This window comes from Scyliorhinus canicula, chromosome 12 (assembly GCF_902713615.1).
Source record: "Scyliorhinus canicula chromosome 12, sScyCan1.1, whole genome shotgun sequence".
NCBI lineage: Eukaryota > Metazoa > Chordata > Chondrichthyes > Carcharhiniformes > Scyliorhinidae > Scyliorhinus > Scyliorhinus canicula.
This window is the reverse complement of record NC_052157.1, coordinates 133,594,961-133,622,251: the sequence shown is the minus strand read 5'-3', so window position 1 is coordinate 133,622,251 and position 27,291 is coordinate 133,594,961. Positions and strand designations below refer to the sequence as shown.

General features: G+C 49.2%; 1 protein-coding gene across 1 annotated transcript in view; it reads right to left on the bottom strand.

Annotated features, from left to right (window-relative positions):
• Positions 1 to 576: 576 nt before the first annotated feature.
• The window catches only part of tlcd2 (TLC domain containing 2), a 92,468-nt gene continuing 65,753 nt past the window's right edge, over positions 577 to 27,291 (bottom strand). Inside the window, exon 4 of the mRNA XM_038813609.1 lies at positions 577 to 1,098. Within this exon, the coding sequence (XP_038669537.1) occupies positions 727 to 1,098 (372 nt within the window). The 3' untranslated portion in view covers positions 577 to 726. The remainder of the gene's footprint in view (positions 1,099 to 27,291) is intronic.

Here is a 27,291-nt window from a genome sequence, read left to right as displayed (position 1 = left end):
AAAGCCAATAAGGAACTATTTGGAATGTATCCCCTTGGGATGTGTTTCATAACAATCACTGTGACATTGCCCGATGCATGTGAACAGATGTAGGCCACTCTGCCCTCCAGCCTGCTCTGCCATTCAATACCATCACGACTGATCTGCTTGTACCTGCAACTCCACATTCCTGCTGACCCCCTCTTTTGAAATCAAACAGTTGCCCAAATAATTTGAAGGGAGGTAGTGGAAGATTACAAAATCTCCTGTAGCATTAAACGAGCAGTTAGAAAAAAAAATTAAAAATTTAGTTTCATTTTTTTCACATCGTCCGCAACATCATTAGAAATTACAAATATTAGGTACAGATTTCCAAAATATGAATGCATTTGAGCCCATCAAGCTATCGAGAATTCCACATGAATTGAATGGGACCAGTTAAATTCATAGAAGCGAACGGTCCCTCTTCTGCTTTTTGTTCAGTAAGAAGTCTTACAACACCAGGTTAAAGTCCAACATGTTTGTTTCAAACACTAGCTTTCGGAACACTGCTTCTTCCATAGGTGAATCACCTGAGGAAGGAGCAGTGCTCCGAAAGCTAGTGTTTGAAACAAACATGTTGGACTTTAACCTGGTGTTGTAAGACTTCTTACTGTGCTCACCCCAGTCCAACGCCGGCATCTCCACATCATGCTTTTCATTCAGAAATCCAAGCACCACGTTTGTGGATGGAATGCCATTGCAATTTTACTTTTCGCTCTTGCCTTCCCTGCTAGATTTCAGAAAATCGCTTCTTAGTAGCCGGTAAAAAAGCACAATATTCATCAGAGTCATGATGGCCATCCCCACGCTGCCAATGGTGTAGGTCACTAGGGGGACATTGTTGCGATTTAGGACCAGCCAGCGTGTCATCCAGGCCAGCGTGTTGATGCGGAAGATAACATACGTTCCAAGGTTGATTATGCTGTTGATGCGGAAGCAAGTGGTTTGGCACATATTGGCCATCAGAAGAATTTGCCGCAGGTGGAGGAAGATTGAGTTGATTTCGACCAGTAGGGCCACAACTGCAAACCCAATGTAGCTGCAGAGGCTTACAGAAGTTCCAAAGCAGGTGATTACCTAAGGAAATAAACAACAGTTCAGCATTTCAGGAAACAAGGAGTTCAGAATTCTGGAAGACTTCAGAAAATCCAAGAGTACAGGCCTTTCAAATCAATGGTTTGCTCACAACTCACATAAGTAATTTCTGCAATTTTTCCTCATTGTATTCATCGGAAAGATCAGTCCCGACAGTTGATTAAAAGGGAAGTCGTGAGATGTACAAGTTATTTCAAAATATATTATAGATAAGGGACTTTGAATTAAGCCGTGAATGTAGGAGCACTAGACTAAACTGGATTAACGTGAAATAGAAATCCAAATCAGAGATTTTAAAGCAGAAATTAAGAAGGAATTCTTGAAACAATTGATCTGGCAGGCTAATAGTAAAACTCATTGATGTTGTCCAAAAAGCCACATGTTACTTTGGGAAAGTACCGGAGAGACCAGGGCAGCGATCGAATGGCCTTGTCGTACCCGACTCAGGACCTCTCGCAAGATTTGTGACATGGGGATGCCTCGCTAGATTACAATAGGTCTCGTGAGACTTCATGACTTGGATCTCACCCTCATTTGGTGGTATCCAGAATTGTCTATTTAAGTGAGCAGTTAGGCTGACTTAAATATATCTGTTGGATTCTCGCAAGACCCATGGGTGAACACCCGTGCCTGTGAGAACTCGCCATGACACTATTTATCACTGGTCCACACAAATGTGGACAACATAGAACATTACAGCGCAGTACAGGCTCTTCGGCCCACGATGTTGCACCGTCCTGTGAAACCCTTCTAAAGTCCCTCTACACTATTCCCTTATCGTCCATATGCCTATCCAATGACCATTTGAATGCGTTTAGAGTTGGCGAGTCCACTACTGTTGCAGGTAGGGCATTCCACCCCCTTACTACTCTCTGAGTAAAGAACCTACCTCTGACATCTGTCCTATATCTATCTCCCCTTAATTTAAAGCTATGTCCCCTCGTGCTGGACATCACCATCCGAGGAAAAAGGCTCTCGATGTCCACCCTATCTAATCCTCTGATCATCTTGTATGCCTCAATTAAGTCCCCTCTTAACCTTCTTCTCTCTAACGAAAACAGCCTCAAGTCCTTCAGCCTTTCCTCATATGATCTTCCCTCCATACCAGGCAATATTCGTGTAAATCTCCTCTGTACCCTTTCCAATGCTTCCACATCCTTCCTATAATGTGGCGACCAGAACTGCACACAATACTCCAAATGCGGCCGCACCAGAGTTTTGTACAACTGCAACATGACCTCATGGTTCCGAAACTCAATTCCTCTACCAATAAAAGCTAACATACCGTACACCTTCTTAACAACCCTCTCAACCTGTGTGGCAACTTTCAGGGATCTATGGACATGGACACCGAGATCTCTCTGCTCGTCCACACTACCAAGAATCTTACCATTAGCCCAGTACTCTGCCTTTCTGTTATTCCTTCCAAAATGAATCACCTCACACTTTTCTGCATTAAACTCCATTTGTCACCTGTCAGCCCAGCTCTGCAGCTTATCTATGTCCCTCTGTAACTTGTAACATCCTTCTGCACTGTCCACAACTCCACTGACTTTAGTGTCATCTGCAAATTTACTCACCCATCCTTCTACGCCCTCCTCCAGGTCATTTATAAAAATGACAAACAGCAACGGTCCCAAAACAGATCCTTGTGGCACACCACTAGTAACTGGACACCAGTCAGAGCATTTCCCATCAACCATTACTCTTTGTCTTCTATCAGCTAGCCAATTTCTGATCCAAACTGCTAAATCACCCTGAATCCCATGCCTCTGTATTTTCTGCAATAGCCTACTGTGGGGAACCTTATCAAACGCTTTACTGAAATCCATATACACCACATCAACTGCTTTACCCTCATCTACCTGTTTGGTCACCTTCTCGAAGAACTCAATGAGGTTTGTGAGGCACGACCTACCCTTCACAAAACCATGTTGACTATCTCTAATCAAATTATTCCTTTCCAGATGATTATACATCCTATCTCTTATAAACCTTTCCAAGACTTTTCCCACAACAGAAGTAAGGCTCACTGGTCTATAGTTACCGGGGTTATCTCTACTCCCCTTCTTGTACAAGGGGACAACATTTGCTATCCTCCAGTCCTCTGGCACTATTTCTGTAGACAAAGATGATTTAAAGATCAAAGCCAAAGGCTCAGCAATCTCCTCCCTAGCTTCCCAGAGAATCCTAGGATAAATCCCATCCGGCCCAGGGGACTTAGCTATTTTCACACTTTCCAGAATCGCTAACACCTCCTCCTTATGAACCTCAAGCCCTTCTAGTCTAGTAGCCTGTATCTCAGTTTTCTCCTCGACAATTTTGTCTTTTTCCTGTGTGAATACCGACGAAAAGGCGAAATGGCACCTAGAGGGATCCCCTAGGCCATCAGAGGGCCTAGGGTGGTTGAGCTCTGGGCAAGGTGGTACCCTGGCACTCCCACCCAGCACCTTGAACTGCCATCTGGACCCCCTTGCAGTGCATTGAGGCAGGCGTCAATGTACTATCACAGCCGGTGCAGAGATTCAACCACCATCCTTCATCACCTCACGCTAGCCATCTAGCCAGCTGAGCTAACCAATCCTGATCACAAGATTAACCTTTGGAATTAACTACAACAGAAAGTGCTGGAGGCTGGGTTTTGGCATCTAACCAAGGCTGATGCACAGATTTTTGACCTACAACAGTCAAGGGTTATGAGAGCAGACAGAAAGTGAAGTTAAAACCACAATCAGACTGCCAGGCAATGACGATCTTCAACAAGAGAGAATCTAACTATTGCCCCATGACAATCAATGGTATTACCACTGATACTGTTACTATCAACATACTGGGGTTACCATTGACCAGAACCTGAACTGGACAAGCCATATAGATATGGTGGCTACAAGAGCAGATCAGAGGCTGGGTATTCTGCGGCGAATAACCCACCTGCCTCTCCTGGATGAGTGCAGCTCCAACAACACTCAAGAAGCTCAACATCATCTAAGAAGGCATGCCCGCTTGATTGGCACCCCATCCACACGCATTCACTCCCTCCAACACTGACGCACAGTAGCAGATGTGTCCACAATCTACACAAGGTACACTGCAGGAACTTACCAACTTAGACAGCACCTCCTAAACCCCCATATGTTCGTCGAGATAAAAAGACCAACAACGGTAGAAATCAAACATAAAATGCCAGAAAGACACAGCACAGTTAGCCTCCAAAGGAAACAGAAATGCTTGGAAATCTACATCCTTAACTTTTAAACTACTTTTCTCTTTCAGATTTCAATTCATTTTTCTGATTCCAACTAATTATTTTCCCCCAGTGTAATTTGCATCTGTCTTATTCCCTCGGGTGCAGCCTTGTCCCCCATATGTTTAAATAATTCCTGCATGTCTAACAAGCTCAGCTGTTGAATGGTAATTGTGTAGCAGTAGTACCGCTGTAGTCAATTAATTACAATATAACATTGGATCTCAGGGTATTTGCTGTGGGTTAACCTTTAACCTCCGAACCGTCCACAGCCCCTCCTTGCAGCAGCTGTGCAAGCCATTAAACGTTAGTTTGCGCCAACAATATGCTATGCATGAGAAATAAAACTAGTCATTTTAAACAGCCGCACAGCACTGTGACACAAGGGCGGTGGGTTCACGTTATTGTAGAGTATTCACTCTTAAAAAGCGTGGAACGTGCCCCCAAGCGTGGAGGCCTGGATCAATGATATGGCGGGGTTCATTAAATTGGAGAAGGTGAAATTTGCCCTGAGGGGATCAGTACAAGGGTTCTTTAGGCGGTGGCAGCCCTTCCTGGTGGAACGGTAGGGAAATAGGCCGGCAGCAGCAGCAACGGGGGGGTTTGGATCGGTGGGAGGGAGAACTGTGTACATGGATTTGTGGGATGTGGCGGGTGTTATCTCTTTCCCTTTTGTTGTTTGGGTGTTCTTTTGTTTTTTTTTCTTTTGTTTGTAGTTGCTTTTGAAGTTGGGTGGGTATTGTTCTTGGGGTGTTACCGCGGTTGTTTTGTTAATAGAGTTGAGATGTTTAGATTTTGTAAAGATTTCAATAAAAATTTTTTTTTTTTTTAAAAAGCGTGGAACGTAAATGTTAAAAAATTTCTAGAATGCGAATGGGTTTTATTTAATTAATTCATTAATAGCAGAAGTTAGCATTACACATTTCCCAACGAGGGGCCAGTCATTTTGCTGCACACACCCCAGATGAAGGTACCACTGGTTCAGCAGAAGGAAAATGGGTACTCAACAGCAGGAGAAATGAGGGAAGATTTATCTGGCTCCACACCCAAATGGAGTGGGTCACCTGGGCAAGGTAAATATCAGAAAACCGGACAGGTCAGATCAGTGGTCTATAAAGAAACTTGTCTGATGCTTCCAAACATTTCCTTCGACACATTATGAAATAATGGGCAGGAATTCCAGCTGTTTACGTCGGCAGGAAATTCCGGTCCCACACCGGCGCACGGGTTTCCCAGCGACGAGGGGTGCAGTCAACGGGACATCCTGCTGGAGGGCCGCTTCCGTCGGCGAATGAATGTACAGACCCTTTGGAACTAGTTTCTGAGGTCATACCGTCACAAAGCCAATGATTTCAGAATAAATCGACTTGTTCTGTTAGTCTGTGCGTGCAGCTTTTATTTAGCTGCAGATGTTCTACTTCAGCAGCGAATAGAGACAGCGGTTTGAATTTACAAAATCGATGGTGGTAGTGGGAGTTGGGAACATTCCCGGCGTGGCCCGCCTGCCACGGGAGAAAATGCATGCAAAGTTGCCATTTTCATTGCCACGGAAGGATGTGGGCTGGAGTCGGGCCAGCTGAAAAAAGTTTGGAGATAGCCACTGCTATGCCGGGTGTGGGGATGGGCTGTTTAAAAAGGCCTACCTCGGTGAAGAGGAACTTTGTTCAGGTTAAAATAAAAATTCAAAGGCCCTCCAGCCCTCACCCTCTAAATACCCCTCATCCAAACCACCAACCCCGTCTGGCCCCTCTTACTTGCTCGGCCAAACTCTGCACTTCCATCCAACCCCCATTGCTCCACAAACCACCTATGCCATGCAATGGCACTTCTACTTTCATTGGTCCACTACATAGAGTATAGAACCAATGAATTCGCTAAGACTGTAGGCTATGTTAAAAAAAAACATTAATATAGTAATACATTCATATCTTTCTACTATGTTAAAAAGTCATTTCACTTGGAAGGCAATAAAATTGTCAATCATCCAGACCCTTTACAGTATCAATAACAAAAAACGCAAACTTTTGAAACCATCTAACCTTGTGATAATAAATAATATGAAAATTACAGCAGAGATCAGAGAGTCTGAACTGTCAACCAAGCAATGACTTTCCTGGGGCGTAGGCATTTTTGACAGGAATTGGCCCGCACTCTTAAACGGTGCTCCGAAAATCCGACAGCCCAGGAATGGGGCTGGGAATCCCGGAATCTGTACCTGCCTGCTATTTTTGCAGGGTTCCCGAGTCATGTCGACTCAGTGGAAATCCAGGCCAGTGTTTCATACCAGCAGGCTTTCTATTATGACAGTAAGTATAGGTCTTTGGAAATTGTCACTGACCGGGTTATTATGGCCGTTATCAATACAAGTTTGACACTGAGCCACAGGACGAGGTATCAGGACAGATTAGGCAGAGTTGGTCAAAGAAGTAGGTTATAAGGAGCATCTCAACAGGAAAAAGAAGAGGGGGAGAGGTTTAAGAAATGAAGTCCAGAGCTGAAGGCCAAGCAGCTGAGAGCATGGCTGCCAGTGGGGGAGCAATTAAAATTGAGGATGTGCAAGAATTGGAACAGTGCAACAACTGTAACTCCAGACTCTTCATTACTGTAAAAGACTACGTAGGGCGAGATCTTCCAGCTGTTCATGCCGGTGGGATCTTATGGCCCCACCATTGGCGTACCCCCGCTGTGAGTTTCCTGGCAGTGTGGGGTGGATTCAATAAGAAATCCCACAGGGGATTTTCACTGTAACTTCATTGCAGTGTTAATGTAAGCCGACTTGTAAAGATTATTGACTGCCACAGGAGCAGAAGATCCCGTCGCTGGCCAACGGTGTGTCATCTCCCACTGCCGAGAAACCGCAGGAGGCCAGAGAACGTCATCCCATGACTGTATTACAGGTCACTGTGCTATCTGGCTGCGGGTGCAATGTTAGTTCATTAAGGTTTGGAGCTTTATTAAATGGGACCTCACTCCCCTTCCAAAACGAAACAGTGTGGAGCAAGGGAGAACAATACGAGGGACATTTGTTAAAGGAACATTTAAAAAATATATATTTTTATTCAACGTTTTTTGTGAATGAATCTTAAAGACAAAAGGGTAACTCAAAAATCCTGTGCTTCCAACATGAATATCCTGCTCCAAAGAAAAATGGGTCACCGGTTGGATCACAAAGTTGTGGTCCCACCTTCATGCACAGTGCCCTGTAGGGAGCAGGGAAACACTGGATGATTTTTTGAAGACACAGAGCCCACTACTTCTTCAGTACCTGCCTGCAAATCTCAGTTAAATCAAAATCAAAATCCGATACATCATTTCATGAATATAAGAAAAGGCTGCAGTTTTCCTGGAGGTTCCGCTAGCCCATTATGTGGAAAAATGAACGTTTCTTTTTTAGGCAGCAGTATGGTGAAGACCAAAATTGAAATAACTCAATTAACACATTAAGAAAAAACCTTTTAGACTGAAAAAGATCAACAAAGCAGTAAAAAGTGGTTACAAAGAAGGACAATTCTGACTGGAAAACACTTTAGGATATTCTAATGTTGTGAAAGATGCTATATAAATGCACGTCTTTCTTTACTTTCCAAATTCAGACCATTGTGTTAAATGGATTCAAGCCAGATTGCAAAGTATATGCAATAAGGCACAGATACTTTCTTTGTCCTCTGATCTCTTCACAGGATGCAGCATTAGAGATCGCTGCCTCCTAACTACTAATCCAGGGTTCCAGTGGATTCTCTTTACAATGTGATCTCAGTCTTTAATGAAACAATGCCCATCGCCACGGCATAATTAGCCAACCACAATCAACACTGTGTGAGGTCAACAGTGAAAGACAGTTGGTTCATACAACATGGTTGTCAGAGGGCAAGAATTTTCCTTGGAAAATGTTTTTAAACCTTTGGGGGAAAAGTCTGCATATTTCACACATATTGAGCACACATTGTTCATACACATCTGAAAGGCTTGAGTTGTTTCAACATAGCAAGGCGGTGAGGGTTTATACAAAGTAAACAGTGAAAATCAAAATCTTACTGAAGTTCTTGGAAAAAATATCACAGTCAAGTAGGAGGCACCAAGCGATGTTACAGTTTCTATTGGCGTTGCCATCCTAGGGTCATAGAAGCTGGAAGTGCCAATCCTTTTGGCTCATCCAATATTTTGGTACTTTTTAACAGAGCTAATGCAGAGAAGGCAAGCGTTGGGCTCAGCCTTATGGTGAAAGAAATCATTGAGATCGAAAAATGTCATTCAGAAACTGAGATTACAGTAAATCGAGTAGTGGTCAAGAGATGTTAAAGTCAAACATTAGAGATTGTAGGAGAAAGGCAAGACTGAGGGGAGGAGTTTCATAGTTTGGAAGCTCAGGAAAGGAGGATAAACTGCACAAGGAGACAATCAACAACCCTCAATTTCAACACAGACTTGTGCATGGAAATGCTACTAATTGCAGTAATCACCAAGAAAGCACAACAGCGCCTATACTTCCTCAGGAAACTAAGGAAATTCAGCATGTCCACCTTAACCCTTACCAACTTTTACAGATGCACCATAGAAAGCATCTTTTCTGGCTGCATCACAGCCTGGTATGGCAACTGCTCAGCCCAGGACCGCAAGGAACTTCAGAGAGTCGTGAACACCGCCCAGTCCATCACACGAACCTGCCTCCCATCCATTGATTCCATCTACACCTCCCGCTGCCGGGGGAAAGCGGGCAGCATAATCAAAGACCCCTCCTACCCGGCTGACTCACTCTTCCAGCTTCTTCCATCGGGCAGGAGATACAGAAGTCTGAGAACACGCACAAACAGACTCAAAAACGGCTTCTTCCCCACTGTCACCAGACTCCTAAATGACCCTCTTATGGACTGACCTCATTAACACTACACCCTATATGCTTCATCCAATGCCAATGCTTATGTAGTTATATTGTATACCTTGTGTTGCCCTATTATGTATTTTCTTTTATTCCCTTTTCTTCCCATGTACTTAATGATCTGTTGAGCTGCTTGCAGAAAAATACTTTTCACTGTACCTTGGTACACGTGACAATAAACAAATCCAATCCAATCCAATAAACATCACTGCATCTGAAGACAAAGTCAATGTGATTATGGTATGGCTCTCCTCGTGATCTTCAGCAGATAGGATACATCAGATTGATCATGTGAGTGGTACTACATGTTAGGCTTTTGCAACACTCATGACAAGGTTACTAATTTCACTATGTAGAATGTAGTGGCATGAATATACAATCAAGGACGGAAGAATAAATGCCTGTTGGAAAGCTCAGCACATACTTCTCGTAATGACAGTAACTTGACACAAAGTCAAATTCTCAATGATTTAGAACAATTCATTGCGCAATGTAGACATCTTCATTACATCACTTAAACTTCCAATCCAAGAAAATGAGATTCAATGAAACATTCTTATAATTTAGCCCATTTTCTCTCTTCCTCCCCTCAATGTGTTAACACTGCGTTGGGGCCACAGCCGAATCTGGTTGAAAGCAACTATCAGCTCTATACCTCAGACCTTGTTGCCGAATAATATCACCAACTCCCGGACTTCCGGTTGCGGCTATGCGGAGCTAAGCCGCACATTCGACAGCTCCCGCCAGGAACGGACTTTTGGGCTCTTTTAAGGGCCCCCAGCGGTACTTGCTCGACAGTTCCCGATGTGGGAAGGTGTCTGCAGCGGATCCCCAGTGGTCTATGGTCTTGACCAGGAGTGGGGCCAGTAAAATAGCGGTGGCAGCGCCCAAGAAAAAGCGGGGGAAGAGAATCAAGATGGCGGCCGGCGGAGGCCTCGAGGAATGGAGGCAGTGGGCACAGGTGCAGCAGGAGACTCTCCAGCGATGTTTTCAGGAGCTAAAGGTGGAGCTGCTAGACTCGCTGAAGGCGAATGCGGACAAGCTGATGGCGACGCAGGCAGCCCAGGGGGTGGAGATCAAGGAGCTCCGACAACAAGCCTCCGAAAGAGAGGATGAGGCCACGGCCCTCGCGGTAAAGGTGGAGATGCACGAGGCACTCCATAAGAAGTGGCAGGAGCGGTTCGAGGAGATGGAGAACCGGTCGAGGCGGAAACATTTGCGGATCCTGCGCCTCACGGAGGGGCTGGAGGGGTCAGACCTGGGGGCCTATGTGGTCGTTTTTCTGAACTCGCTGATGGGAGCTGGGTCCTTCCAGGGGCCCCTGGAGCTGGAGGGGGCCCACAGAATACTGGCCAGGAGGCCCAAGCCGAATGAGCCGCCACGGGCTGACCAAGAGTGCGTGCTTAGGTGGGCCAAGAAGGAGCGGAGCAGCAAGTGGGAGAACACAGTGGGAGTGTTCTACCAGGACTGGAGTGCGGAGGTGGCTAAGCGGAGGGCCGGGTACAACCGGACGAAGACGGTGCTCCACAGAAAGAGCGTGAAGTTTGGCATGTTACAGCCGGCGCATCTGTGAGTCACATTCAAGGACCGGCACTTTTATTTTGAGTCCCTGGAGGATGCGTGGGCCTTTGTGCAGGCCGAGAAGTTGGACTCTGACTGAGGGTCGGGGGTTTGTAAATAACTGTGTTATCTTTTGGTGGGAAGGGTCTCTGTGTTATACTGTTTTATGCTGTTTTAAGCTGGTTGTGTGTTGGTTCTTGGGCGGGTGGGGTACTGTCTTTAATTTGCGTGGGAGGGGTCAGGCAGAGGGAAAGCGCGGGCTTTGCTTCTGTTTCCCGCGCTGAGTGTGGATGGGGGCGGTGCCGGAGCTGAGAAGCGCGGGCTTTTTTCCCGCGTGAGAGCGGGAGGGGGAGGAGGAGGGTCTGCTGATGGGTCTGGGGGAGGAGACGTAGTCCCATGTTGGGGGGGGGTCGGAGGTGTGGTGGGAGTTGCCGGGGTCAGCAGAAGTTAGCTGGCTCACGGTAGTGCTATGGAGGGGGTGACGTGGCTGGGAGGGGGTCCTAGCCTTTTTTTTTGGGGGGGGGGGGGTAACCAGGTTGCTGCTGAAATGGCCAGGAAGGAGCTGGAGTATGCAGGGGGGTCCGGGGTGGGGGTTTGCCGCCGTGGGGAACGCGCCGAGCGGGGACGCTGGCCTGGGGCGGGCAGGGGATGGGTTATGGCTAGTCGGCAGGGGAGGGGGCAGGGAGCCCTCTGATCCGGCTGATAACTTGGAATGTGAGGGGGCTGAATGGGCCGGTCAAACGGGCCCGGGTGTTTACGCACCTGAAGGGGCTGAAGGCAGACTTGGCTATGCTCCAGGAGATGCATCTGAAGGTGGCAGACCAGGTTAGACTGAGGAAGGGTTGGGTAGGCCAGGTGATTCATTCGGGGCTGGATGCAAAAAATGGGGGGTGGCGATTCTGGTGGGAAAAAGGGTGTTGTTTGAGGTGTCAAAGGTGGTGGCTGAAAGTGGAGGGAGGTATGTGATGGTGAGCGGCAAGTTGCAAGGGGAGCGGGTGGTGCTGGTGAATGTCTATGCCCAAATTGGGACGATATCGATTTTTTAGTCCTGAGCAGGGGGCTGATTTTGAGGGTGGAGGATACCGAGTATTTGGCCATAGTCATTTCGGACCATGCCCCGCACTGGGTAGACCTTGAGCTGGGGGAGGAGAGGGACCAGCGCCCGCTCTGGCGCCTGGAGGTGGGACTGCTGGCAGATGAGAAGGTGGGCGGGCGGGTTCGGGGTGTATCAAGAGGTACTCAGAGGCCAATGATAATGGGGAGGTCCGGGTGGGGACGGTTTGGGAGGCATTGAAGGCGGTGATTAGAGGGGAGTTGATTTCCATCCGAGCCCATAGGGAGAGGGGAGAGCAAAGAGAGAGGGAGAGGTTGGTGGGGGAGATGGTGAGGGTGGACAGGAGATATGCGGAGGCTCCGTAGGAGGGACTGTTGAGGGAGCGACGTAACCTTCAGGCCAAGTTTGACTTGCTGACGACCGGAAAGGCGGAAGCTCAGTGGAGGAAGGCACAGGGAGCGGTGTACGAATATGGGGAGAAGGCGAGTAGGATGCTGGCGCATCAGCTACGTAAGCAAGACGCGGCCAGGGAGATTGGTGGAGTGACGGATAGGGGAGATAATGTGGTGCGAAGGGGGGTGGACATTAATGGGGTCTTCAGGGACTTTTATGGGGAATTGTATCGGTCCGAGGCTGGGGGCGCCGATTGAGCTGGAGGAGCTGGTCAAAGGGATAGGCAGCATGCAGTCGGGGAAGGCGCCGGGGCCGGATGGGTTTCCGGTCGAATTTTACAAAATGTATGCAGACCTGTTGGGCCCCCTGCCTTTAACGAGGCAAGGAGGGGGGGGCTTTGCCCCCGACAGTGTCACGGGCGCTGATTTCCTTGATCCTTAAATGGGACAAGGACCCCCTGCAGTGTGGATCATATAGGCCGATCTTGTTATTAAATGTGGATGCCAAGCTGTTTGCGAAGATCTTGGCCACAAGGATAGAGGACTGTGTGCCGGGGGTCATTCATGAGGGCCAGACGGGGTTTGTGAAGAGAAGGCAGCTGAACACCAATATACGTAGGCTTCTGAATGTTATAATGATGCCGGCAGTAGAAGGGGAGGCGGAGATAGTGGTAGCATTAGACGCGGAGAAGGCCTTTGATAGGGTTGAGTGGGGGTACTTGTGGGAGGTGCTGGAAAGGTTTGGGGAGGGGTTTGTCAGTTGGGTGAGGCTGTTATATGAGGCCACGATGGCGAGCGTAGCCACGAATAGGAGGAGATCGGAGTACTTTCAGTTGTACCGGGGGACGAGGCAGGGGTGTTCCCTGTTCCCTTTGCTCTTTGCGTTGGCGATTGAGCCCCTGGCCATGGCGTTGAGGGAGTCGAGGCATTGGAGGGGTCTGGTGCAGGGTGGGGAGGAGCATCGAGTGCCATTATATGCAGATGACTTGTTGCTTTATGTGGCGGTCCCAGTGGGGGGAATGCCGGAGGTGATGCAGATCCTTAGGGAATTTGGGGGCTTTTCTGGGTACAAGCTCAACCTGGGTAAGAGTGAGCTATTCGTCGTGCACCCGGGGGATCAAGAGGCGGGGATTGATAGGCTTCCGCAGAAAAGGGCAGGGAGGAGCTTTCGGTACCTGGGAGTCCAGGTGGCTAGGAGCTGGGGGACCCTACACAAACTTAACCTCACTAGGCTGGTGGAGCAAATGGAGGAGGTGTTTAAAAGATGGGACATGTTGCCGCTGTCGCTGGCGGGCAGGGTGCAGTCCGTCAAGATGACGGTGCTCCCAAGGTTTTTGTTTCTGTTCCAGTGCCTCCCCATCCTTATCCCGAAGGCCTTTTTTAGGAGGGTCAACAGGAGTATTACGGGATTTGTATGGGCGCATGGGACTCCGAGGTTGAGAAGGATGTTTTCGGAGTGGGGCAGGGATGGGGGGGGGGGGGGGGGCTGGCGCTGCCCAACCTCTGTGGGTACTACTGGGCAGCCAACGCAGTAAGATGGTGTGTAAGTGGGTAATGGACGGGGCAGGGGCAGCATGGAAGAGGATGGAGATGGTGTCCTGTGTGGACACGAGCCTGGAGGTGCTGGTAACGGCGCCGTTGCCGCTCCCTCCAACGAGGTATACCACAAGCCCGGTGGTGGCGGCTACCCTCAAAATTTGGGGGCAATGGAGACGGCATAGGGGGGAGGTGGGGGGCTCGATGGAGTCCTCGATACGGGGGAACCACCGGTTCATACCAGGGAGCATCGATGGCGGGTTTCTTGGCTGGCACAGGGTAGGTATTAGGAGGTTGAGGGACCTGTTTGTGGATGGGAGTTTTGCAAGCCTGGGGGAGTTAGAGGGGAAGTTTGGGCTCCCCCCGGGGAACATGTTTAGGTACATGCAGGTTAGGGCGTTTGCCAGGCGGCAGGTGGAGGGGTTCCCTCTGCTGCCCCCACGTGGTGTATGGGACAGGATGCTCTCGGGGGTGTGGGTTGGAGGGGGGAGGATTTAGGACGTGTACCACGTCATGCAGGAGGTGGATGAGACCTCGTTGGAGGAGCTGAAGGGTAAATGGGAGGAGGAACTGGGTGAGGACATGGAGGAGGGGACGTGGGTGGATGCCCTGGAGAGAGTGAATTCCTCCTCCTCTTGTGCGAGGCTCAGCCTCATACAGTTCAAGGTGCTGCACAGGGCCCACATGACCGGGACGAGGATGAGTAGGTTTTTTGGGGGTGAAGACAGGTGTGCTAGGTGCTCGGGGAGCCCAGCGAACCATGCCCATATGTTTTGGGCATGCCCAGCGCTGGGAGAGTTCTGGAAGGGGGTAGCAAGGACGATGTCGAGGGTGGTAGGATCCAGGGTCAAGCCAGGCTGGGGACTCGCAATTTTTGGGGTTGCCTGGAGCCGGGAGTGCAGGAGACGAAAGAGGCCGGTGTTCTGGCCTTTGCGTCCCTAGTAGCCAGGCGGAGGATCTTGCTTCAATGGAAGGATTCAAGGCCCCCAAGTGTGGAGTCCTGGATCAACGATATGGCGGGGTTCATCAAATTGGAGAGGGTGAAATTTGCCCTGAGGGGATCAGTACAGGGGTTCTTTCGGCGGTGGCAGCCTTTCCTGGACTTCCTGGCAGAACGGTAGGAAAATAGGCCGGCAGCAGCAGCAACCCAGGGGTGGGGGGGGGGGGGGGGGGGGGGGGGGGGGGGGAGGGGGGGGGGGGGGGAAGGGGGGAGGGGGGGTTTGTTTCGGGGGAAGGGAGAAATGTGTATATGTGTCTATTGACTATGCCGGGTGTTTATCTATTTCTTTTTTTTGTAGTTACTGGGGACGGGGGGCGTGGTTTGGTTTTGGGGGTTAGTGTGTTTTTCTGTTTGTTGTTGTTAATACTGGTTTCTTGTTATTTTTTGTTTTTGATATGTTTTGGAAAATCTCAATAAAAATTAGTTAAAAAAAAAAATCACCAACTCCCTGGAGAAACTCACTGAATCATCAGAGGAGGAGCGCTTCAACAAAACAAAGTTTTATTTGAAGCCTAACACTAACAACCCGCATGAATGTCAACTGCAATTCTCTATTACAATAACGGTTGTGGGCTTAAAGAGGGATCAGAATATCAAATTAAATTGGGATGCTAAATAAGGAATTCGACAACAAGTAGGTGGAATTTTCCCCAAATTGCAGAGTGTTGGGTCAGGCGAGAAAAGCTGTGAAACTAGTTGATTTCACGGATGCCTTTTCTCGCCCGATTAAACAGCACTCTGTGCAATTTAAAGGTGCTGCTGAGGATCACACTGCCAGCTGGGGAGGCGAGGCCTATACATGCCGGCAAAGCTGGAATTCTGAGATCAGGGGGCTATTTTTAAAAGGCGCCTAAATCTCAAAGTAAAACTAAAGGCCCCCCCCCCTCCTACCCTTACAGGCACCAGGACTCCATCTTCCCACAGATGTGCCCCACGCCCTTACGGCCCTCCATGAGGGATCAGAAACCCGCTGGTGATTGGCGAGGAACTGATTTGCATCCCGCTAGTGAGATGCGGATGAAGGTCCAACTGTCACCTTCCCTCCCTGTCTGAACCTCTGTGATGCCAGCAGGAAAACACAATGGTCCAGAACACGTCTCGAACAATGTGGTGAGCAGAAACTTACCAGTAGACTGTCTGGGGATTCCTCAGGAGTTTGCCTGGACCCTGGAATACCACATCAGTGGGTGAAGGGAGCATCTATCAGGTTGATTGAGTGCCATCGAGGAGGTCTATCTTCCAACCCCAGAATGTTCCCGCGGTCTATCTTCTTTCACAGGGGTTCCATCCTCTTTCTTCAATGGTGGGTCAGTGATGTTGGGCGCAATTTCAATATGCACCTAGATATGACGGCAGGATGTGCGTAATCAAGCCCACCCTGCCACGGAATATCGCAATAAATCTCTGGACGCATATTAATGAGGTTGACAATGATGGCAAGATCCACATCGCCACATCTTGCGAGATTCAACGGCCTCGTCCAGACACCAGGTCAGGTGCGAAGAGACCACTAAACTGTGCCCCTGGTACGATCTGGCCTCCGCTGTGGGAAATGGGATTTCCAGCACCTGCAGTATTTTGCTTTTATATTTAGTGACAAAAAGCAATCTTGTGAACCTTGGCCTCGGTTTATACTCTGGGCCTACTGACATTTGTCCCAGAATAACAGAAAACTGTGGCCCTTCAACTCAGTGGAATTACTGATATGTGGTCGGTTGTCAATTTGGCAGAACGGGCATGATGGGCACCACACAGACGAAAAAGTCTGCCAGCAGCTAAAAGTAACATCTCAAGAAATTTCACTATTCATTGGAGCTAATAATAACCGGGGACTTTTGATTGTCAGTAGTCTTGTTCATAGTTTTGGAATCTGGACTGTGTAGCCACACCTTCGGACAGTTTGCACTGCTGAAGGATATTTACGAGATTGGTCACATCGATTAACGAGAATAAAGGTTCTGGTTACGGTTACTATAGCAATCCTCAAACAGCTATTGGTTATGAACCTCAGCGATATATCACTTTGGAATCAAAGGTCACTCGATCATGGTAAATGATGCTTTCTTAATGATTTTGGCACCATAAAATGAAAAAGACAAAACCCAGACATTGTATGTAGCACTCATTGGCTCTGGTCCAGTACATGAAAACATTATAATGCACTAAAGCTTGTGATGCAGCTTTGATTGTAATTTCTTGGCAGATAGCTAACATTACCCAAACAAGCATTTTAAGTATTCATTGGCAACCAGAACTCTGCTCAAAAAATTGGGCGTCTTATTGCGCTAAACAGGCGGCAAAACTGAACACCAACGCAAAGGACATTGAGTTATTTGCTATCTATAATTTCTATTTCAAGTAATATCTTCGCATTCATGAGTCAAATACCTCAAACCCAGCCTCCCCCACCCATTCGTTGAACAGCCATTACAATGAGCATGATTCATAAACATGTCAATGTTGGACTTCCATCTTAAATTCCTTTGACGGAACAGGCTGAACAGCAGCACCTAGCGCCTGACTGCCTAATGGGGGTCACTCATAATTTATGCTGCGAGTTCACAAAAGTACTTTTGATGAAATTACAATGCGGAAATAAAATCACCACTGCTCCAAGAGAACGGAGATTTTTAAAAAAATCACTGTGGCCCTTATGTTGTTAAAATTACGTACCTGATAAAAATGTAAATGTACGGAGTAGACTTTCTGCAGCTTTTCACTGGTAAGGTCCGTGGAATCAGCTGAACCAACGCCACAGATTGTGGGACTGCTAAGACACGCGCGGGTTAGCCTCAAAACCAGTTACATCTGCGTTTGCTGTGATCTTTTACACTGGAGCTGGCCTGAAGTTAATGGCCTGAACTTTAGGCTTTTCGGGTGACCGTGATTGGCAGAACTGAAAGTGGACGTGGAATCCACTCCTGCCCGCAATTGTTCCCAACAGCGAATTCACGCTGGCTGGTCCATTAACTGCCAACCAGTGTGAAACGTGCGCTGAGAGAGGCTCAGCGCTCATAGAGAAGTGGGCACAGGAAACGGGGAGATGTTTAGCAGACTGCAGGTGCTGGGATGAATGAGGGTGGGGGCAGAGGTTTTCAATGGGGCCCCCTGAAGGCCGACCGTCGTTGTACAGATGCTTTCAGGGAGCTGCTATCATTTTCCAGATCTTGTGCTGCCCATTGTGTCTGCCCGTGGTGTCATCGACAGCTGGAGCCCCAGCCAGGCGGGGATGCAAATGGCCGGAGCCACCCGCTTTTCTGATGAGTGCCGGCGGGTTCTGCCGGAGGCCCGGCAGGAGAAACCCCTGCCATGAGGTGGAAAGAGCAGGCCGTAACAAGTTACAAAGGTGGCTGGGATGGAGGTGGGCGAGTCAGGTCAGCAGGCCTGGTGTAGTGTGAAGGAACTGGATACTGTGCGGGAAGAGGTTCAGTGGCCTTTGGCACTCAGCCTGGGTGAGTAGTGATTCCAGTTGTAACCGTGGGGAGGTGTTTTTGTGGGTGGTAGCACTTGATTGGTGCTCACGAGTGTGAAATACGGAGGACAAACTGGCACATATTCTTGTGCCTTGGAGGACTATAGGTGATTATACCCGATGGCTGGAATGTATCTATGATATGACCATCAATTCACTCGAGACACAATAGGAAGTAAACTGTGGCTTTAATCGACTTACAACTGAGCCTGCCTGCGACCAGAAGAACTGAGGGCAGACTCACAAGACTTATACTTCCGGTAGTGGGAGGAGCCATGGACGGAGCCAAGGGTGGAGCCCTGTACAAGCTCCTCATCTCCCCCTGTGGGCAGAGCCGCGCAATGGCTCACAGATGGAGCCCACAGGGGCACAGTGATACACAGTGTGAATTATACGGATTATACATTCACCACATTCACCCCCTGTAAAAAAATCAAGTCCGGCGGGGGTAACGGGTCTACAGATTGAGTCGGTCCGGTGGCCGAGTCGTCCGCTGGGATTGGCGGAGCACCGGGGTTGCAGCCGCTTCGGATGGCTGTGTGCTGACGGGCGGTGTGGATCTGAGGGTGGACTCCGGGGGTGGTTCGTTCAGAGCTTCGTTCCTGACCGGTGCGACGTGCGAAAGGGGGCGCAGGAAACCTGTAGGCGTGGGGGCGCAGGGCGTGGGGGGTCGGGTGGGGTGTAGTGTGAGGGGTACCTCGGCGGTGGTGGTGGATCCTGCAGGCGCCAGGTCCCGTAGGGAAACGGTGTCCTGCCGGCCGCCGGGGTGTTCTATAAAGGCGTAGTGGGGGTTTGAGTGTAGCAGTAGTACCCTCTCTACCAGTGGGTCCGTTTTATGTGTCCGGACGTGCTTCCGGAGGAGAACCGGGCCCGGTGTCCTCAACCAAGATGGAAGCGAGGCCCCCGTGGTAGTGCCCCAGGTCTGGATGAACGAAGCTCTCGGTGCTCCCGGAGTCGAAGAGGCACGGTGTCTTGTATCCGTTGACCTGAACGGACATCATTGAGCTTCTGAGGTGCTTTGGCCGCGTCTGGTCCAAAGTGACTGCGTTGAGTTGCGGGTAGTCGGTGGCTTGATCAGCGGTGCTGGAGTGGTCCCGTGATGACTGTCCGCGGAGGTCGTAGTCGTCGATATGAACATCAGGTGTTGGCCAAGATGGCCGCCCCCGTGGTCGCACGTGGCGGGCGGCGAGGAAGATGACGCCCAAGATGGCGACCCCCATGACTCGCAAATGGCCGGCCGCGTGGGGGAGGATTGCCAAGATGGCGACCCCCATGAGTCGGGGCTGGCCGCAGAAATGGCACGATGGCGCTCCGTGGTGCGCGGGTGGCCGCGCGGCGCAGGCCTGGGGCAGTCTCTGGTCGGGGGTCCACGATGGGGTCGTGTTGTCGGCGGGGAACAATTTCAAATGTTGAAAAGTGACCTCCAGCGAGGTTGCTAGCATTAGTGTCCTCCAGGTTCTGGGCCCCTTTTTCGAGGAGACGCTGGTGCACGTAGTTGGACCGTACCCCTGCAACATACACATCACGGACAGCGAGTTCCATATGCTGGGAGGCAGTTACAGCCTGAAAGTTACATTCCCGTGCAAGAGCTTTTAGGTCACGCAGGTAGTCCTCTAGTGACTCTGCGGGGCGCTGGCGGCGGGTAGTGAAAATATGCCACGCGTAAACTTCATTTACAGGCCGCACGTATAGGCGGTCGAGTACAGTGAGGGGTTCGGTGTACGAGTCGGTACTATCGAGTTGAGTAGAAATGCGATGGCTCACCCGTGCGTGTAGGAGACTGAGTTTCTGCTCTTCAGTAACGGCGGAGGTAGTCGACGCAGCCAGGTAGGCCTTGAAGCACCGAAGCCAATGTAGAAAGATTTCCTTCGCTTCTGCGGCCTGCGGGTCGAGTTCTTGTCGATCAGGTTTGAGGGCTGATTCAATGGTGGTTTTTAAGTCGATTAAGTTGATGCGCCCATCAATTCACTCAAGACACGAGAGGAAGTAAACTGTGGCTTTAATCGACTTACAACTGAGCCTGCCTGCGACCAGAAGAACTGAGGGCAGACTCACAAGACCGCAGCACTTTATACTTCCGGTAGTGGGAGGAGCCATGGGCAGAGCCGTGGGCGGAGCCAAGGGTGGAGCCCTGTACAAGCTCCTCATCTCCCCCTGTGGGCAGAGCCGCGCAACGGCTCACAGATGGAGCCCACAGGGGCACAGTGTGAATTATACACATTATACATTCACCACAATCTAAGGGTAAGCTCCGGCAATGTGATGGGCACCTGAACCCGCAGCTTTGGTGGGGGAGGCTGGTAGGACGGCACAGTAGCACAGTGGTGAACACTGTTGCTTCACATTGGCAGGGACCCTGGTTCAATTCCCCGCTTGGGTCATTGACTGTGTGGAGTCCACACGTTCTCCTCATGTCTCCGTGGGTTTCCTCCGGGTACTCTGGTTTCCTCCCACAAGTCCTGAAAGGTGTGCTGTTTGGTGAATTGGACATATAGAATTATCCCTCAGTGTACCCGAACAGGCGCCGGAATGTGGCGACTAGGGGATTTTCACAGTAACTTCATTGCAGTGTTAATGTAAGCCTACTTGTGACACTAATAAAGACTTATTATTATGTTCTGTATGGGGGGGGGAGCTCAGGAAAGCGTTTTTGTCCTTACTGGAGAAGAGGAGTCACCATGCGCAGGAGAGAGGACGCATGTGTCATAGTGTCCCATATCTTCTGATTTTCAGTTAGGCGGAGAAACAGATACTCAAGAAGGTGTGTCAACATGGAGATAGGTCCACTGAATGCGGAGAAGCAGGCATCTCAGAGGAGGGTCAGAGTCCAGTGGACAACAAAGAGATTGGGGGTGGGTATGAGAAATGTAGGGTAGTGGTTATAAGGCTGACAGTTGTAATCCACTGAACCCTCTTGCCCCTCCATTCAGAAGTCTTTGCTCAGCCAGATGTTCGTTCTGAGAAGCAACCAGACTACATGCACTCTGAGTTCGTAATGCTGAGACTTAATATTTCTTTCCCCACCCTCAAATGGAACATTATCCAGACCCCAGAGACACACTGAGGACCCTCCCTTGACATCAGAAGTTGATCAGCTGCCAGATGCATCCATGCCACATCCTCCCTCTACATCATGCACCAGTACAGATACAGGGATGCCAGTGGGCAGATGGTAATGCCCACTGGGGAAAGCACAGCACATCTGCTTGAGGGTCTGGTGAAGGCAGCGTGTCCCCAGTGTGCCAGCAGTCTGAGGATTGCTGGAGATCAGGCCCATGCTGGACCCGAGGCAGATGATGGGCCTCTGAAGTGAGCAGTGAGGCAGCAAATGCTGGATGGCCAGCAGGAAGCTCGTGAATATCTGACAAAAGGGTCTGCGTGCCATGGTCTCCATGGCAGTGGTGGCCACGTGGATTGTGAGCACTGTGTTGGTCCAGTGCTCCGAACACTCCTTCCTCCACAGAGATAGTGGTGACTCTCATGGGGCAGCAGCTGCAGGAACTCAATCAGGACTTTCTGGGGTTGTGCGCCGACGAGCAAGCCCATACACTGGCAGTGATGGCATCAGGGATGTATCAGGCACCCAGTGACTCTGCTGGCATCCCATCCATCTCTGGTGAGCAGGGAGATCCAAAAGAACTTCATGTTGGTGGACCAGCTGCAGCTCACAGCGAGGGTCTCATATCAGAGCGTGCTTGATGATGGCAGCAGCTCCTCCAACCCTCTGCCATTGACTATTGGATCCGAGAAAACCATGACAGCTGAGGAGTGCCCAGCCATGGCGCTGGACTCTCCCACCCAATGGGGGCCTACACAGGCCCAGGCAACCAAAGAACTGCTGCCAAATTAATCAAAGCCGACAGCCTGCCAGCAAGGGTGGGCGCGGGGAGCAAGGGTGGGCACGGGGGACCGGGGGGGTGGGGGGGGGGGGGGGGGAGACGTAACAATCGTAAATAGAAATTTATGTCGCTATTTTCACGATCCGTTGGGCTAGTGAGTGATCAATTCCAGCCCCACTTGACCGGCAGTCACGACCGTGGTGGATTGGCTATGCTAAAATTGTCTCTTAGTGTGCATACTTGCGTAGGTTAGGTGGGTTACGGTGATAGGGTGGGGAGTGAGCCTAGGTAGGGTGTTCTTTCAAAAGGTCGGTGCAGGCTCGATGGGCCAAATGGGCTCCTTCTGCACTGTAGGAAATATTTTCTATGTTCTACAAGCGAAATTAGATGTTATTTTGAAATACCTGCGGACCTTGGCTGAGCCCAATAAACAGCTGTCACCAGGTTTGTAAAATTTAAACAGAAGTAATCTTTTATTATGTACAGTATCGTAATGAAACTGACAAAAATGCAACTGACTGTCTAATACACTTTTACCAACCCCCCACCCTCCCCACCCCCCACCCCCATTCTAACTACCTCCGCTCTCTACACACATACAGACAAACAACAGAGGGAAATGGGTGGATGAGGGAAAGAAAATATCAATAGAAATAAAGTATAAAGGCTAATTGATGCACTAGGATGGCTTCCAGTTAATGTCTTTCTGGGGGTCAAGCTTTCGCTTCAGTACCTCTTCCTTCTGGACTTGAGACGGTTTATCTGGCAAGCTTGTCTACTTTTTCTATAGATTCAAAATCTTTGCAAGCTTATCGTGAAGATGGGCCAGGCACAAGCTTGTTTTAGAACAATAAAGTAGTCGCTTACTTCAGCAGCAAGAGAGAGAGAGATTATACCTTCCCCTTTCAAGGTCTAATCCCTTCTGCGTTGCTTTCTCAGAAGCATCCCCCAGGAACCAAGCACTGACTGTTGTCAGGCAGAACACTGTCCGTGGCAAACCCACAGGTTACCAGCCAGCCAATTGAACCAACTTCCTCCAAAGATGGCCCTTAAGATTCCCTCGGCGCCAACATGTCTGTTTTCTCCTCTCCAAAAGACAAAACCTGGAACACACTGTCCTGACTAACAGGCTGCTTCAGCTTAAATCCACTGCTTAAAGGAACATTCCGATTATGGGTCCAAGGACCAAAATTAATAAAATAAAATGAGAACAAAGGAAGGTAGCAGGAAGGACTCTTATACAATGATCGCATAAGGGGGCTCACAGGTGAATCATTTTTCACTGAAATGTGTGTAAAATAAATTATGCATTTCGCCACTGTTGAAATTTAAGATCATCTCCAATGGCTTCAGTGTGCTTCAAGCATCTATTAGGGAAAAGGCCTGGGAGTTGTGTGCCACAGATATGCTGGGCTGCAAAGTTTATTCCAGAGCGGGCGGGGGGGGGGGGGGGGGGGGGGGGATGTGACAATGTGGTGACAGAAAGACCTCATCAGCACTGATCAGCAAGGTGATAATTGAAAATCCTCTGAATCAAGGCTTCCCTGATCTCTCTGCCCCCCCCATAAACATCCTCAATTTGAGGTCTTGCTCCTCACCCGGTGGTAGTTCAGGTTCCTCCTCAGACTCAGCACTGGAATCATCCTCTACGGACTCTGGAACAGTGTCACTGTCTTCATCCTGCAACGGGACCCCTTTGAGAGAGCCTGTTGTGCAGGGTGCAGCAAACTATATAATAAAGGAGATATATTCTGGAGGATATTGCAATGACCCCCCCCCGCCGAGCGGTCCAGGCAGTGAAGCCTCATATTAAGCAGGCCTATTATCCTCTCAATTATTTACTGCAGTTGAGACCCTCCTCGGCTGGAGTTCTTGGGTGCATTCACGGCATCATCAGCCACCTTGTTAGTGATTAGCCTTTGTCTCCCAGGAGCCAACCATCCAACCCCGTTGGTGCAAAGTACAGCTTTGGCACCTGGGAGTGACGCAGGATGTAGGCATCATGGCATCTTCCTGGATACCTGACACAAAGCTGCAGTATATGACTCTTGTGGTCACACACAATCTGGACCTTTAAGGGAGCAGAAGCCCTTTCTATCAGCAAAGGCACCTGGCTCCCCACTGGTGCCATTATGGGCACATACGCGCAGTTAATGGCTCCCTGAATCATGGAAAACCTGAAATTGCAGCAAGTTCTCTGGCTTGCTCTACCCATCTAGCCTTATCTATCCTGAAGTAATTGAAAGGGTTGACCTTTTTGTAACCAACTTGATGCAGCAGTGGGCAGAGGATTGCGAGACTCCACAGAGATCTCCCACTCTCCCTTAGAACGAACATGAGGCATAAATGTTCAGGGCCACTGTTACCTTCAGAGGCAGTGGAATAGTTATATCGCCAATTGAGGTAGGTGCCGGTTTCCCACTGAACTTCTGTCATGTCCAGGAAGCATGATCGATGCCTGCGTACTCTACCTGCTGGGTATAGGCACCGTCTCTGAACCCTACTCACTTGCAGAAAGTCGGTGCAAATGTTTAGAGTTGTCCAAATCAACCAGAAAGTGCCAGAAATGATCTCTAAACGCATTACAAACACCTCACAGCGAAATCCCTCACTCCTCACCGTATCAACCTCTTCCTGGCCTCGCATCCTACCATGGACATAGAATGAATGAAAAACCATGAAAGGCCACTTGGTCGATTGTTTATGTGCCAAGTATAAAATTGCATGGGACATTCAAAAGTGCAGTCAATTAGGGATTAAATAGGCTTAAGTGACCCGTTAACTGGTGGCGGGTTGTTCCTGATTTCCGCGTGCGCCCGCCAACTGAAATATCGCGAGGAGGTGCCATGGTGTCGGGTTGCCCTCCCGATGTCATCGTGCCCCATTTTGCGAAGGTTTGAGCCTGCCACGAGCCCACATGGCGAAGGTAAAATTCTGGCCACTGCCTTTCCACTTTCACATAAATCAAGTAAGCATCATTAGCCTCAATCATTCTGCATGGAAAATCTGGCCCTGCTTCTTTATTTGTAAATCAGTGATAAACGTCCTCATTAAGCTGAACATTAGAAAATAAAGAATTGCTGCCAGGTCACAGAGCAGCCAGCAAAGATGGTTAGCAGCCAGAATTGAAATCCTCCAATGCATTCAACACCATTGGCCTATCAGAAATAGCAACATGAACTTATGAAAAATTAATTCTCGAAATCAAAGAGGTACACTACTGTCATGTTTATTTGCCCCAGCTATTTCAGGTGTCAATCAACAAAATACTACTGACACCGCAGCAACAAATATCAAGGGCCTGAATTTTCCATTTCGGAGACTAAGTGCTGACGCCGGGATTGAATCGTGTCAGGTCTCCGGCTTCGAAAGCGGAGCCGGTCCCGGAGCGATTCAGGACATCTTAGTGCGCTAGCTGAGGTGCCACATGGAACTAGTGCGATTCCAACAAACGCTGGCATGTGATTCCCCGGGTCGGAATTGACATTCGAGAGCCTGACAAGCTGCAGCTGTATAAAGGCACTCCACTCCCCACAACACTCTCATTCCAGCCAAGAAGATGCCACCCCAAAGAGCGGCACTGAGGTTTGCTGATGCCGAGCTGAAGACGCTACTGGCTGCACGGAGAGGAGGTGGATTGTTCCCCAGGATGGGAAGGAGGCTGCCAACCGTGGACGTTAACCAGGCCTGGGCGCAGGTGGCAGAGGCCGTGGGCGCCATGGGCCCAACGCCAGGACTGGTCAGCAGTGCAGAAAGAAGCGGCATGACCTCCTCAGGGTGGTCAGGCTGAGTCACCGCCACCGTGCCTCTGCCCTCCCCCAATGCGGCCCTCACCAGATGGAGCGGTAGGCAACACTGGGCAAAGGTGAGAAAACCCCCAGGCCAGCTAGGGTGTGCCAACTCCACTACCGCGCCCCTGTACAAACCCCCGTCCTACACAACCACAGGACTAGCCCTCCCTCCCCCGAGGTCAATTGAACCCCCCCCCCCCCCCCGCCCGCTGTGAGTCCGCTTGCACCCCTCCCTGCATCACATGCCAGCTGACATTCTGTACACACTGTCTGAGAAAAGTGTCCAATCACACATATTACACTTTCTGGTTAGCCATACGCCATGCCCAAGTGATTCAAATCTCCAGGGTAAGAGTCAAATATCAAAGCAAAGAGCGAAGCTGCATGTATATGCAGTATATCATGACCTTATGGTGTCCCAAAATGCTTTACAACCAATGAAGTACCTTTTCAGTGGAGTCACTGTGATAAAGCGGGGCCCAATTTGCAAAATATGTTTTAAAACATGATCTTCATGAATAGGCCCCAGATGCTTCTTGGAGCTACAGCAATCAGGTTTCAAGTTGCATCATTGTCTAATACAGCAGGATGTGATCCTGCTTAAAGCTGCTTTGCCTTAAGGTGCCTCAGTCCAATGTGCTCCTCTGGAAGGATGCCCATAAGAGTCATGCGAGAGGAAAGAGCCAATGTGAGCCCGTCAGACAAAAACATCTCAGCCGTCAGTGAAACCGCTGTTGATGCAAATTAAAGACAAAACCCCCATCTGATCAATCAATCAGGAAGTACATCACTCTATAATGAAAGCATATTTTCCAAGAAAAGCTGCATGGCCAATATGACTACGAATAAAAATAGATAAAGAATATTTGTACTTTGCACAGTAACGGGAAGATTGTCTTGAAGAATTCGCAGTGCACAGTGCCTGGTTCGGATAGCCTGTGCTTTTCCTGAATGTGACATTTTGTTCCGGAACTCAATTTGCTCATAATGAAATGATAATTTCATTACATGTTAACTATAAAACTGTCCACTGGCCCAATACTAAAATGCACCATCAGCTTTACAGCCAATGCAATACTTTGGAAGTGCAGCCTCTACCGTAAGCTTGGGAACAAAAGGCAGAAGAGCAATATCAAAGCCAAACCATTCATTCACACTGTTGACAATCATGTCAAATATCGAGCGAAGCTTCTACTGGGAAGATTTGGTTTACAGTCAATAAAAGCACATTTAACAGAGACAAATAGGAAGACCGTAAATTCGTACAAGTTAATTTAGCATCAAGCCAAGCTTAGTAGTGAAACTGCTTTTTTCTTTTCTTTTCATTTCTATAGCTATTTATCATCAGATGTCTTGGTCAGTGATGTTCCCATTATTCTTTGAATTTCGCTATTGAGATAGAGGATGATTG